The sequence below is a fragment of the Bufo bufo genome, chromosome 2 (genome assembly GCF_905171765.1).
Source record: "Bufo bufo chromosome 2, aBufBuf1.1, whole genome shotgun sequence".
Lineage (NCBI taxonomy): Eukaryota > Metazoa > Chordata > Amphibia > Anura > Bufonidae > Bufo > Bufo bufo.
In genome coordinates, this window is record NC_053390.1 from 338,554,181 (window position 1) to 338,569,493 (window position 15,313).

Genomic DNA, 15,313 nt, shown 5'->3' on the forward strand with positions numbered 1-15,313 from the left:
AATATACAGTATACCTCTACAATGTGCCCCACAATATACAGTATACCTCTACACTGTGCCCCACAATATACAGTATACCTCTACACTGTGCCCCACAATATACAGTATACCTCTACACTGTGCCCCACAATATACAGTTTCTTCTGTAAAAGTCATCAAGTGTCATGGGGGGGGGCTTATTGTTTTTCGCTCCAGGGCCCCATTTCACCTAGAACCGGCCCTGCTGCCAGTCATCTTTATACTTTTACAGGATCTGGAAGAATTGAGCAGTTCTTTAAAACCGGACAACTCAGGAGCTTGACTTTGTAATAAAAAGTTTATGATTACTTACCTGACAGATACTGCATCGGTACTCCTGGGTGGGCTCTGTGTTTCTGCCAGCTGCAGTAATCACATGTTGTGGACGTGATGTCACTACTGCAGCCAGACAAACCGATCCCTTTCAGGAAAACTGGAGCGGTGACACAGGATCTGTTATAATCTGTCCCTCATTGCAGATCTATCCCCTGACTTGTCTGGTTTCCTCTTCAAACTGTACAATCCCTTTAAGTTTCCCCTTCTGGAGACTGCTAATTTGGCATTGGAAGTCTTTGGGCTGATTCACGTGATTGTGCTTGGTCCGGGAAGTGCGGTCTAATGTACTGTACTTGCAAGATCATCCCCGCAATCTGTTGGGAGCTGACTGTATCATAAAACACTATGATGCAGTCAATTTCGGTCAGGGAGATGCGGCCAACACACGGACCGTGTTTCCCACGGACCGTGTCTTATGACTCAACCCTAAGCTTTTATCCAGGTGGATAAAAGCTGGCTCTCTAGTGCCACCTATTGGATGGCTACCGTACAAGTTACTGTCTGACACTGGAAAAATAATTTGGGATATAAGCCGAAACCAGAATCTTTTCCCCAAGGAAAAGACATCCATCTGCAGACAGCTGTTTAGGGGGTTTTGCCCCTCATCGGTGCAGAGCTTTTTTGGAACAATATCTTTGGCTATAAGTCCAAATCAATTCCATATACTATACTGTTATTGTATTCATGTGTTGTACCATTACATTGTAGCGTCCTTTATTTGCAGACCTTTGCCTGGACTTTCTTCCAGAAGACTTCTTCCCCTTCGGTGTCATTGAACACATATGACCACTTTGAAGGACTGGAAAGGCCTTTAGGGACTAAAATGTGTCCGGCTGCCTTGATGTAGCAATTTCCAGACTGTTGTTCTTTCAGTGGTTGTTCAACCGTCAACCTACTTTCTGATGTGTTTGGCCATCTTTAGGCTACATGCACACGACAGTGAAAAAAAGGTCTGTTAAAAACGGACCCATTCAATGGTATGGGGGCAGTCGGTAGTGTAAAAAGGCTAGGATAGAACATGTTCTATTTTTTTTTTTTACGTCCGTTATTCACTGGCTGTCAAAAAAACTGCTGTGTGAATAACCCCATAGACAACCATTTGTCTTAAAACGGATGTGTGATGGCCATTAAAAAAAACGTCCATCGCATGTCCATTTTTTACTGTCATGTGCATGTAGCCTAAGACTTTCTTTTTTCTTTTAACTGCCATCACACATCCGTTTTAAGACCAATGGTTGTCTATGGGGTTATTCACACAGCAGTTTTTTTGACGACCAGGAAATCATGTTCTATCTTGTCCGTTTTCACGGACTGGCAGCCCCCATACAATTTGAAGGTGCAGTTTTTAACGTCCGTTTCTCAGAAAGGCATCAGCGAAGAAGTCTATTAAAAATTGACAGTTTTAATGGATGTAAGCTAGATTTTATTAACTTGTGTTGGAGGCTCCATTGTGTGCAGGTCATATTTGATGGCAGTATTCACACTGAATGCGACCATTGTCTGCCAGTACTGAACTCCTCTACTGTCAGTTTAAATGTTATAGATATATGCCGGCATAACTTGGAATGATCCTACCGTGTGTCTCGCCGCGTGAGTGGAAAGTTACAGCGCTTGACCCGATACCATAAGGAAGGGCCACACGTGTCAAACAACACTGCCAACGAGGGAGATCAGACGGACATTACCTGTAAGATATCGGTACATACCAACCTTCATCCAGAACGACATTGGGGTGGAAGCGAGACACACTGTAGGATCATTCCAAGTTATGCCGGCATATATCTATAACATTTAAACTGACAGTAGAGGAGTTCAGCGGGACGCCGCTGTTACTCCAATAGAGGGGGACACCACTTCAAGCGGCTATTACCGTTGTGGAACAAAAGATCTGCAAAACTGCAATAAGTTAAGTGCGATCATCCTACAAATTTTGCATTATATTGGGATCGCACCATCTCGATACAGTTATAGTATCGCTACATCCATACCAGCAGACATATTGATGTATGGACTGGATTCTGTTTGAAGTCTCATTAGGGGTCAAGTACTATTCTAATATTGGTGTTACATGCTGCTACCCTAATATTGGTGTTTATGTGCTGCTATCTATTCTGAACTTATTAGCCACCATATTTTAGGTTTAATATTTATTGCACTTGTTGTCCATTTTATTTATTTTTTATCCACTTATTTATTTACAATCACTATATCATTTTATTATATATTTATTAAATTACAAGATGGTTCGTTGACACTTTTCAATACTTGGGCTTGATTATATCGCTCAGGGTTGAAAATTTTGCACAACTTAATCTGATCCCCCTAATAACGAAAACTAGAGCTAAAATAGGGATCTGGCTGAGACTTCATCTATCTAGAGCTGACCGAGTTTCATTGGTTAAAATGGTGATACTACCACAATTTCTTTATGTGCTCAGGAATACACCTACCTGGATAGAAGACAAATATTTTAAACTTATGGAAAGAATAATTAATGATTTAGTATGGGGAAGAAAACGAGTTCGAATAAAACTGGAATATCTATATAAACCGCTGGAGTGTGGGGGTTTAAACCTCCTCTATCTTTAAAGGGTATTTTATTGCTGCCCAGCTATTGATGTGCTATGAATCAAAAAATAGTGCACTTCTAGGGAGGTTAGTAGGGAGTTATGCTCATAATAATATATTTACCCTTCTGGAATCCGGGCAACTGAGGAGCCAAGAGCGGGGTTACAGAGAGACTATAAAACTACTCCTGAAAGTGTGGGCTACTACTAGAACATGGTTGAAGATAAAGGGATCACTCACATTCACACCTCTTTGGCATAATGTACACCTACAGATGTTAGATGGTATTGCAGCGGACACATTTTGGCAAAAGAATAGAATTTTGTATATTTCACAAGTAGTCAAGGATAGAAAGATTAAGTGATTTACAGAGTTATCACATAATGTAGAAAACCTTTCATGGTTTAGGTACTTTCAACTGCGTTCAGCATTATCTAGTCTGGACGATAAACTGGTGTTGGATATAGATAGCTCATCCTTTTTGAATGATTAGATAGGGAGGACACCTTTTTAGAATGAAGATTTCAAATATATATAAACTATTACTTAAGGCACGGTTTTGTGATACACAGTCACCAGGACAAAGAGCCTGAGAATTGGATTAAGATATGGGGCGGTTGGAAGATCTGACTGGTTGTAATAATTTATAAAACTTTATTAACTTTTTTATTTATTTTTTCCCTCCCCTTTTTCCCTCCCCTTTTTCCCTCCCCTTTTTCCCTCCCCTTTTTCCCTCCCCTTTTTCCCTCCCCTTCCCCCCTGTCTCTGCCCCCTTTTTTTTTTGGGCGGGGGGGCAGGGGGGAGAGGAGGGCGGACGCATCACAGGTTCGGGGTGGGGGGGAGGGGGGTTGGTTCGGGGAATTGGGATAAAGGGAAAATATATTGAAGATGTGGAGTATTTACTTAATCTTTTTGTTTATTGTAACTTGTTTTGATATATCAATAAAGATAATTAATTTAAAAAAATGAGATTTTGCTGATACAGGATTTCCAATCCCTTGCATAGATGGTGTCAAAAGATAAGTCTGACTGCCTGCAGCCGCCCTAGGGGGTTATTAGAGGCTTGCTGAATATTCATTAGAGGGGTTTCCAGTAATAAAGCGCTATTGTCTTACAAAAAAAAAATATAATAATAATTACAAGATGGTTCCAGCATCCTGAGTGCCCAGTTTTTTTTTCAGATAACATATATATATATATATTAGGGCTGCACGATATATCGCAAAAGTAATCGAACCGCGATGATCGGCAAATGCGGTTTGGCGATTCGGCCGAGCCGAAAATGCCGCGATTATTATATATGAAGGGGCCCCTATTGATAAAAAAAAAGTCCTCTGTCCTATTGATAACATAACAGGTCCAGCCTCTGTACTTACTTTCACAATGAATGCACTGCAGCGACGAGTGGGAGCGAGCGAGGCAGCCGGCCGGCGCGTGACTGACGTCACTTAGTCACGCTCCTGCTTCCTGAATTAAGTGGGAGGAGCGTGACAGTGACGTCAGTCACGCGCCGGTCGGCTCGCTCTCTGCCGCTCTCTGCAGTGTGAGTGCATTCATAGTGAAACTGTGAAAGTACAGAGGCTGGCCATTTTATGAATAGGAGAGTTAACACATGAAGGGACACATGGGGCAATGAGGGGGACCAGCATAAGATGCTATATGTGTGTCTTATGCTGGCCCCCCTCGTGGCCCCATGTGTCATAGCACACATCCCCCATAACAGTGCCCTCCGCAGGTCCCCCATAACAGTGCCCTCCGCAGGTCCCCCATAACAGTGCCCTCCGCAGGTCCCCCATAACAGTGCCCTCCGCAGGTCCCCCATAACAGTGCCCTCCGCAGGTCCCCCATAACAGTGCCCTCCGCAGGTCCCCCATAACAGTGCCCTCCGCAGGTCCCCCATAACAGTGCCCTCCGCAGGTCCCCCATAACAGTGCCCTCCGCAGGTCCCCCATAACAGTGCCCTCCGCAGGTCCCCCATAACAGTGCCCTCCGCAGGTCCCCCATAACAGTGCCCTCCGCAGGTCCCCCATAACAGTGCCCTCCGCAGGTCCCCCATAACAGTGCCCTCCGCAGGTCCCCCATAACAGTGCCCTCCGCAGGTCCCCCATAACAGTGCCCTCCGCAGGTCCCCCATAACAGTGCCCTCCGCAGGTCCCCCATAACAGTGCCCTCCGCAGGTCCCCCATAACAGTGCCCTCCGCAGGTCCCCCATAACAGTGCCCTCCGCAGGTCCCCCATAACAGTGCCCTCCGCAGGTCCCCCATAACAGTGCCCTCCGCAGGTCCCCCATAACAGTGCCCTCCGCAGGTCCCCCATAACAGTGCCCTCCGCAGGTCCCCCATAACAGTGCCCTCCGCAGGTCCCCCATAACAGTGCCCTCCGCAGGTCCCCCATAACAGTGCCCTCCGCAGGTCCCCCATAACAGTGCCCTCCGCAGGTCCCCCATAACAGTGCCCTCCGCAGGTCCCCCATAACAGTGCCCTCCGCAGGTCCCCCATAACAGTGCCCTCCGCAGGTCCCCCATAACAGTGCCCTCCGCAGGTCCCCCATAACAGTGCCCTCCGCAGGTCCCCCATAACAGTGCCCTCCGCAGGTCCCCCATAACAGTGCCCTCCGCAGGTCCCCCATAACAGTGCCCTCCGCAGGTCCCCCATAACAGTGCCCTCCGCAGGTCCCCCATAACAGTGCCCTCCGCAGGTCCCCCATAACAGTGCCCTCCGCAGGTCCCCCATAACAGTGCCCTCCGCAGGTCCCCCATAACAGTGCCCTCCGCAGGTCCCCCATAACAGTGCCCTCCGCAGGTCCCCCATAACAGTGCCCTCCGCAGGTCCCCCATAACAGTGCCCTCCGCAGGTCCCCCATAACAGTGCCCTCCGCAGGTCCCCCATAACAGTGCCCTCCGCAGGTCCCCCATAACAGTGCCCTCCGCAGGTCCCCCATAACAGTGCCCTCCGCAGGTCCCCCATAACAGTGCCCTCCGCAGGTCCCCCATAACAGTGCCCTCCGCAGGTCCCCCATAACAGTGCCCTCCGCAGGTCCCCCATAACAGTGCCCTCCGCAGGTCCCCCATAACAGTGCCCTCCGCAGGTCCCCCATAACAGTGCCCTCCGCAGGTCCCCCATAACAGTGCCCTCCGCAGGTCCCCCATAACAGTGCCCTCCGCAGGTCCCCCATAACAGTGCCCTCCGCAGGTCCCCCATAACAGTGCCCTCCGCAGGTCCCCCATAACAGTGCCCTCCGCAGGTCCCCCATAACAGTGCCCTCCGCAGGTCCCCCATAACAGTGCCCTCCGCAGGTCCCCCATAACAGTGCCCTCCGCAGGTCCCCCATAACAGTGCCCTCCGCAGGTCCCCCATAACAGTGCCCTCCGCAGGTCCCCCATAACAGTGCCCTCCGCAGGTCCCCCATAACAGTGCCCTCCGCAGGTCCCCCATAACAGCGCCCTCCGCAGGTCCCCCATAACAGCGCCCTCCGCAGGTCCCCCATAACAGCGCCCTCCGCAGGTCCCCCATAACAGCGCCCTCCGCAGGTCCCCCATAACAGCGCCCTCCGCAGGTCCCCCATAACAGCGCCCTCCGCAGGTCCCCCATAACAGCGCCCTCCGCAGGTCCCCCATAACAGCGCCCTCCGCAGGTCCCCCATAACAGCGCCCTCCGCAGGTCCCCCATAACAGCGCCCTCCGCAGGTCCCCCATAACAGCGCCCTCCGCAGGTCCCCCATAACAGCGCCCTCCGCAGGTCCCCCACATAACAGCGCCCTCCGCAGGTCCCCCACATAACAGCGCCCTCCGCAGGTCCCCCACATAACAGCGCCCTCCGCAGATCCCCCACATAACAGCGCCATCCGCAGATCCCCCACATAACAGCGCCATCCAAAGATCCCCCACATAACAGCGCCATCCACAGATCCCCCACATAACAGCTTCATCCACAGATCCCCCACAACAGTGCCATCCACAGATCCCCCACATAACAGCGCCATCCACAGATCATATGGGAAAATCCAAGCAAATAGACCTCTAGCACAATTCCCTTAAAATATCGCATCGCACATCGTTATCGCAATTTTTAGGGCCCTAATCGCAATCGCACAAAATTCCCATATCGTGCAGCCCTAATATAAATATATATATATATATATATATATATATATATATATATATATATATATATATATATATATATATATATATATATATATATATATATATGTGTGTGTATGTATTAGGGTTGTCCCGATACCACTTTTTTAGGACCGAGTACAAGTACCGATACTTTTTTTCAAGTAGTCACCGATACCGAATACCGATACTTTTTTTAAATGTCATGTGACCGTTTTGGGGGATCTGTGGATGACGCACTGTCATGTGGGGGATCTGTGGATGGCACTGTTATGGGGGACCTGTGGATGGCACTGTTATGGGGGATCTGTGGATGGCACTGTTATGGGGATCTGTGGATGGCACTGTTATGGGGGATCTGTGGATGGCACTGTTATGGGGGATCTGTGGATGGCACTGTTATGGGGGATCTGTGGATGGCACTGTTATGGGGGATCTGTGGATGGCGCTGTTATGGGGGATCTGTGGATGGTGCTGTTATGGGGGATCTGTGGATGGCACTGTTATGGGGATCTGTGGATGGCACTGTTATGGGGATCTGTGGATGGCACTGTTATGGGGGATCTGTGGATGGCACTGTTATGGGGGATCTGTGGATGGCACTGTTATGGGGGATCTGTGGATGGCACTGTTATGGGGGATCTGTGGATGGCACTGTTATGGGGGATCTGTGGATGGCACTGTTATGGGGGATCTGTGGATGGCACTGTTATGGGGGATCTGTGGATGGCACTGTTATGGGGGATCTGTGGATGGCACTGTTATGGGGGATCTGTGGATGGCACTGTTATGGGGGATCTGTGGATGGCACTGTTATGGGGATCTGTGGATGGTACTGCTATGGGGTGGGATATCTGTGGATGGCATTGTTATGGGGTGGGGGGATCTGAGGATGGCATTGTTATTTGGTGGGGGATCTGTGGATGGTGCTGTTATAGGGGATCTGTGGATGGAACTGTTATGGGGAGGATCTGTGGATGACACTGCTATATGTCATCCACAGATCCCCCTCATAACAGTGTCCCCCAATACACCGGGCCCCGCCGCTCACCGAAGTATTTATAAACGTGAATCCTTATCCTGTTGTTAAGTTGAACTAACGCTGCCCTCTCCCATGTTCCTCTGTATCCCCCTGTATCTCCACAGCACTTACTTAAGCTTCCATAGCAGGCAGAGCGGACGGCACCAGTAACGTCACTCACTGACGTCGCGCGCCTGCTCCGCCTGCTTCACTCATAAAGTGGGCGGAGCAGGCGCTCTACGTCAGTGAGTGACGTTACTGCTGCCGTCCGCTCTGCCTGCTATGGAAGCTTAAGTAAGTGCTGTGGGGATACAGGGGAACATGGGAGAGGGCAGCGTTAGTTCAACTTAACAACAGGATAAGGATTCACGTTTATAAATACTTCGGTGAGCGGCGGGGCCCGGTGTAAGAGTACAGTGACTGCACCGGGCCCCGCCCATAGTTACGCCCTTAGTATTCTATTTATGTATCGGGGCGGGGTATCGGCGGCTGAGTACCGCCGAGAAAACTCGGAATCGGTCCCGATACCGATACTAGTATCGGTATCGGGACAACCCTAGTATGTATGTATATGTATATGTATATGTATATATATATATATATATATATATATATTTATGTTTTATTTATATAAGTGATGTTTTCATGTGTTTGGTATATTGATTCCTATGGCACATGGGAGTGCACTTGGCTTGGTACGGATTTAGAAGTCTGCAAGCTGTATTCTTTTGTGTACCTTCATTGATTATTATTTTTTATATTATATGTCAAGAAATCTGTGTATCTTCAACTTTCTAATGAGAAATGATACAGTAATTTTGCTGATTGTACATGTAACACATTCAAGAAATGCTGTTACACATTGTCTGCAATTTAGTAAAAATGTGTAGTATGGAACAGTGGCCTCGATTCTATTGAGCACGACTGGCAGAAGGCTCCCCAAAGTTGCAGTCGGATGCTTAGGTGTATCTATGCATACACAGGTATGGCTACATACAGATAGGTGTCTTCTGTATTCTCTTATTGTTCAGTAAGGCAGCGGGCTCCATTTGTCTGAAATGCAGATTCGTATTTATGTACTAGGTGATTTCACTTTTGATGAAGTATTTCTTTTATGTTCTTTAGGCACTGGAGAAAGTGGAAAAAGCACATTTATCAAACAAATGAGGATTATTCATGGATCTGGCTACTCTGATGAAGACAAGAGGGGCTTCACTAAGCTTGTGTACCAGAACATATTCACAGCAATGCAAGCTATGATCAAGGCAATGGAGACCCTTAAAATTCCATACAAGTATGAACACAACAAGGTAAGTATACCACATTAGCTTTGATGGTAAATACACTGGGGCAGGTTTACTAGATGTATGTATAGATGACGTACACTTAAGGGCCCTTTACACGGGCTGAGAATTGAAAAGATCACCGCTAACGAGCATTCATAGTAGCGATGATCTGGCGGTGGAAATGTACTGGCAATTACCCGATGGACGAGCAAAACACTCATTCATCGGGTTAGGCTACTTTCACACTTGCCTTCGGAGCGGATCCGTCTGGTGTCTGCACAGACGGATCCGCTCCTATAATGCAGACGATGGGATCCGTTCAGAACGGATCTGTCTGCATTATATTTCAGAAAAAAAATCGGTGTGAAAGTTAGTCAGATGGATCCGTCCAGACTTTGCATTGAAAGTCAATGGGGAACGGATCTGTTTGAAATTGCACCATATTGTGTCAACTTCAAACGGATCCGTCCCCATTGACTTACATTGTAAGTCTGGACGGATCCGTTTGTCTCCGCACGGCCAGGCGGACACCCGAACGCTGCAAGCTGCGTTCGGGTGTCCGCCTGCTGAGCGGAACGGAGGCCAAGCGGAGCCAGACTGAGGCATTCTGAGCAGATCCGCACCCACTCAGAATGCATTGGGGCCGTACGGATGCGTTCGGGGCCGCTTGTGAGAGCCTTCAAATGGAACTCACAAGTGGAACCCCGAACGCAAGTGTGAAAGTAGCCTTATTGTGTTAGTGGAGCACAAGAATCCTTGTTTCCTGACAGCAGATCGTGCTGTGAGAACATGATCTGCTGCCGGGAAACAACGAGACAGTATGGGGAAGAGCCATGGCATTAGCGATCACTCCTCCTATACTCTGTAGGAGGTGGAGGAGATCACTGCATGTAAATGCACTGGCCTCCTCCGCTAGTGATCAGTAGAAAGCTTCCTTCCCGACAATCTGCTTGTACATCGACCCGTGTAAAGGGACCTTTAGACAGGCCGTCTAGACCTGTACCAGACTTATCGCAGGGGCTCAGGATGGATGACCAATCTGGTGCAGGGACAGTGACCTGTCTAACTCTGTACCAACTATTGGTTGGCTTACTTTGAGACAGAATTTTGTGCCAGAATTGTAGCATCATTTTGGCCACCTGAAACCCCACCCCTTCCTGCTAAGCCACACCTCCATTTTGAGCAAGTTGGAAAAAGTTCCAGAAATTGTATGTGCGCTAAATTGCACTACGTTTTAGACAGATAATAGTGCATTGGTAAATCTGTTTACAGGTAAAAGCAATGTGTCTATGAATGTCATCCCAAATATATGTGGTGCACTTCGATACATAAAGTCCAGCATTCTGTGTGCTTCAAATAAGTCAACAATCTTAAATGTAATATTATCATATCTCCAATATCTCCTACATCCCCTACATACAGCATCACATGAGCTCGGCAGATCCAATGCTACCCTAGTGGCAGCAGGTTCTACCCCAGGTATGCTCATCCTCCCCTCAGTATTCTCCTAAATAAGTATATAAGGGATTAGAAGTATAGGGAGGCTGAACGGTTCTCTTCTTTGAGACCTTACTCACTCTTAAATATTGACCAGTATTTTGCATCTATTTTTATTTTTAAAGGGAATGTGTCATCAGAAAATGTCCCGCTGTTTATATCAGGTTTTTATGTTTAACATATTTCGAAAGAATTTTTAATGACGTTTTTTTAATTTCCGTGTATTCCATATACGGTATTTAAACAAAAAAGATAAAAATCCTGCAGTTTTTGCACTGGCCACCATGTCTAATAATTAGCACTACTTCTTGGTCTGTACAGATCACTTTACTGTAGTTACCTGCTTATCTGACATTCCAATCCTGCCTGTAATGATATCACCTCTGTGTATAGATAGGTGATCCACAATAGGTGATTGTCAAAGCTTATCTGTTCTTCCCTTGTACATTGACCTCTGCACAGGGCACAGAGCGTGCCTAGAAAAGTCTCCTACAGAAGTCAATGAGGTCCCCTCCAGACCATTGTGCCTATGGACCATGGGGCTGCCATAAAGCAATTTATGTAATGCTGTGTAATTGCAGCTCAGGCAAGATGGCCGCCCCCATAATCATGTTGAGGGAATAGAATTAAAAAAATCTACAATCTGCAAAAAAAAGCACATTAGAAAGAATGATGTGTGTTACTATCTGGTTTTAACTGGCAGATAACATTTTTGGTGACGCATTTCCTTTGATCCAAAATCAGGGCCTGATGCAAAAATAGCAGGTGTATAAATGTTTGCATTACACGATTCTGCATGTAAAATTGACTAATGGTTTTGGCTATAGATAAAATGGATGCAGTGTGACATGACTGCTGGTTTGTGTCCTCCCCTGTGGAGAGCCTGTGTGTAAGAAGCCATGTAATAATGTGATACATGAAGTCCTGGTGCCTGGACGAGTGACACAGATTCATCCTCATTAATTCAAGGAGAAAGCGTCTGTCACACAGGCCTGATTCACAGTGTTGCTAGGCAACGACCCCAGTATGGCAGATCTGGTGGTAGAAGCAGCGAGAAATACAACTGGTTTGAAATGGATACGTGGAGCTCCTTAATGGCACATGTGGCAAACTTTGCCTTTGGGCACAGTTTCCCTTAATTAAATTCAGGAAATTAAAATTTGGTCACAGTATACCTAAATGGATCTTATCACGTGTTTCTGAGACCTGGAGAGTCACTAAACACAATCGGTGGAGTGTACAAACCCCTCCTGATAGCGTTAGGCTACATGCACACGACCCTTGTGTGTTTTGCGGTCTGCAAATTGTGGATCCGCAAAACACAGATGGCGTCCGTGCGTGTTCCGCAATTCGCAGAACGGCACGGACAGTCTTTACATATAACTGCCTATTCTTGTCCGCAAAGAGCAGACAAGAATAGGACAGGTTATATTTTTTTTGCGGACCACGGAACGGAGCAGCGGATGCGGCCATTGAAGTGAATGGGTCCGCATCTGAGCCGCTAAAACTGCGGCTCGGATGCAGACCAAAACAACGGCCGTGTGCATGATGCCTTATACTGATGGGGTGTTTCCCTGCAGATAAAGAAACTTGTTATGTGCAATTTCTCAATAGGGCTATGGTTCCTGCTTCACACACAGGCCCACAAAGGTTTTAAAATGTTATGCTGCCAGTATGGGTAGGGCACTGCTCAGCCAAAGTTTCTGTAGCTGCTTGGTAACACCCCTCTCCCAGTGATGTGGAGAAAAAAGCATTACCAGGTTGTGACTAAAACACATTGTAACATAGGAGATTCATCAAACTGCTGTAAAAAAGAACTGGCTTAGTTGCCCATAGCAGCCAATCGGATTCCTCCTTTAATTTTTCTCACAGCTCCTTTGGAAAATGAAAAGTGGAAACTAATTGGTTGCCAGTTCTACCGTACACCTGGTTTGATAAATCTCCCCCATAGGCCTCATGCACACGACCGTTGTGTGCACCCGTGGCCGTTGTTCCGTTTTCCGTGATTTTCTGCGGACCCATTGACTTTCAATGGGTCCGTTGAAAACTCGGAAAATGCACCGTTTGTCATCTGCCTCTGTGATCCGTGTATCCTGTCCGTCCAAAAAACAGGACCTGTCCTATTTTTTTGACGGACAACGGTTCACGGACCCATTCAAGTCAATGGGTCTGTGAAAAAACACGGATGCACACAAGATTGGCATCCGTGTCCGTAGGCTACTTTCATACAGACGGATCCGAAGATCCGTCTGCATAAAAGCTTTTTCAGAGCTGAGTTTTCACTTTTTCACTCAAATCTGACAGTATATTCTAACACAGAGGCGTTCCCTGGCAGCACCCAATCTCTTACAGGGGGTTGTGATTCGCACAATTAACCCCTCAGGTGCCGCACCTGAAGGGGTTAATTGTGCGTATCATAGCCCCCTGTAAGAGATCAGGGGCTGCCAGGCAGGAGGGGGCAGACCCCCTCCCTCCCCAATATTATATTCATTGGTGGCCAGTGCGGCCCCCCTCCCTCCCTTTATTGTATTATCATTGGTAGCCAGTGTGCAGCCCCCCCTCCCTCCCTCCCTCTATTGTATTATCATTGGTGGCCAGTGTGCACCCCCCCTCTATTGTATTAATATCATTGGTGGCCAGTGTGCAGTCCTGGTTGCCATGGTTACTTAGCAATATTAGAAGCATCATACTTACCTGCTGCGCTGTCTGTGACCGGCCGGGAGCTCCTCCTACTGGTAAGTGACAGATCATTAAGCAATGCGCCGCACAGACCTGTCACTTACCAGTAGGAGGAGCTCCCAGCCGGTCACAGACAGCGCAGCAGGTAAGTATGATGCTTCTAATATTGCTAAGTAACAATGGCAACCAGGACTGCAGTAGCGTCCTGGTTGCCATGGTTATCGATCGGAGCCCCAGCAATTAAACTGGCCACCCAGCACGCACAATGGCCACCAATGATAATACAATGGAGGGGGGGGGGGGGCACACTGGCCACCAATGATATTCAAACTGGGGAGGGAGGGGGGTCTGCCCCCTGCTGCCTGACAGCCCCTGTTCTCTTACAGGATCACAGCCCCCTGTAAGAGAACGGGGGCTGCCAGGCAGCAGGGGGCAGTCATGTACACAGTTCGTAGTATATTCTAACTTGAAGCGTCCCCATCACCATGGGAACGCCTCTGTGTTAGAATATACTGTCGGATATGAGTTTTCACGATGTAACTCAAATCCGATGGTATATTCTAACATAGAGGCGTTCCCATGGTGATGGGGACGCTTCAAGTTAAAATATACCATCGGATTGGAGAAAACTCTGTTCCGATGGTATAATAGGGACTCCTGACTTTACATTGAAAGTCAATGGGGGACGGATCCGTTTGCAATTGCACCATATTGTGTCAACGTCAAACGGATCCGTCCCCATTGACTTGCATTGTAAGTCAGGACGGATCTGTTTGCCTCCGCACGGCCAGGCGGACACCAAAACTACTTTTTCCATTATGTCCGCGGATACTCCAAAAATCAAGAAAGACCCACGTAAGGAAAAACAGACACGGATCACGGAACTACGGAATTTTGCATGAGGCCATAGTCTTAGGCAAAAAAAAAAGACATCTGTTTATACAGTTCAGCCTGTTATCCTGCAAGTTGAATCGGAGAAAGGCAAAAAAAATCAGTCTGTCTGATGAAACTGAGCCAAACGGATCCGGCATGACCCCCAATGTAAGTCGATAGGGACAGATCCGTTTTCTCTGACACAATCTGGCACAATTGAAAACTGATCCATCCCCCATTGACTTTCAATGGTGTTCAAGACGGATCCGTCTTGGCTATGTTAAAAATAATTAAAGATAATACAAACTGATCCGTTCTGAACGGATGCAGACGATCGTATTATCTGAACGCATCCGTCCATGACTAATCTGCACCAAACGCGAGTGTGAAAGTAGCCTTAGTTTGGTGTTCACAAAAATTCCTAGGTCCTTTTCCATGTCGGTGTTACCCAGTGTTTTACCATTGGGTATGTACGGGTGACTTGCATTATTCCTACCCATGTGCATAACTTTACATTTGTCAGTGTGAAACCTCATTTGCCCAAGCCTCAAATCTATCCAGATCCATCTGCCAAAATTTACATTTTACTGTGCAAGCCTTCTACAAGATCATTAATAAATATATTGAAGAGAATAGGGCCCAGTACTGACCCCTGAGGTACCTCACTAGTGACAGTGACCCAATCTGAGTGTGTACCGTTAATAACCACCCTCTGTTTTCTATCATTGAGCCAGTTACTTACCCACATACAGATGTTTTCTCCCAGTCCGAGCATTCTCATTTTATATACGAACCTTTTTATGTGGTACAGTGTCAAATGCTTTGGAGAAGTCCAGATATATGACATCAATTGACTCACCCCGGTCAATTCTAGAGCTTATCTTCTAGAAACTGATTTAGGCTACTTTCACACTA

The 15,313-nt window shown here is 47.3% G+C and overlaps 1 protein-coding gene across 1 annotated transcript in view; it reads left to right on the forward strand.

The window, feature by feature from the left end:
- The window catches only part of LOC120989135 (guanine nucleotide-binding protein G(q) subunit alpha), a 154,057-nt gene that overhangs the window by 60,569 nt on the left and 78,175 nt on the right, over window positions 1–15,313 (forward strand). The window contains exon 2 of the mRNA XM_040417053.1: window positions 9,189–9,373. Coding sequence (XP_040272987.1) covers window positions 9,189–9,373 — 185 coding nt within the window. The remainder of the gene's footprint in view (window positions 1–9,188; window positions 9,374–15,313) is intronic.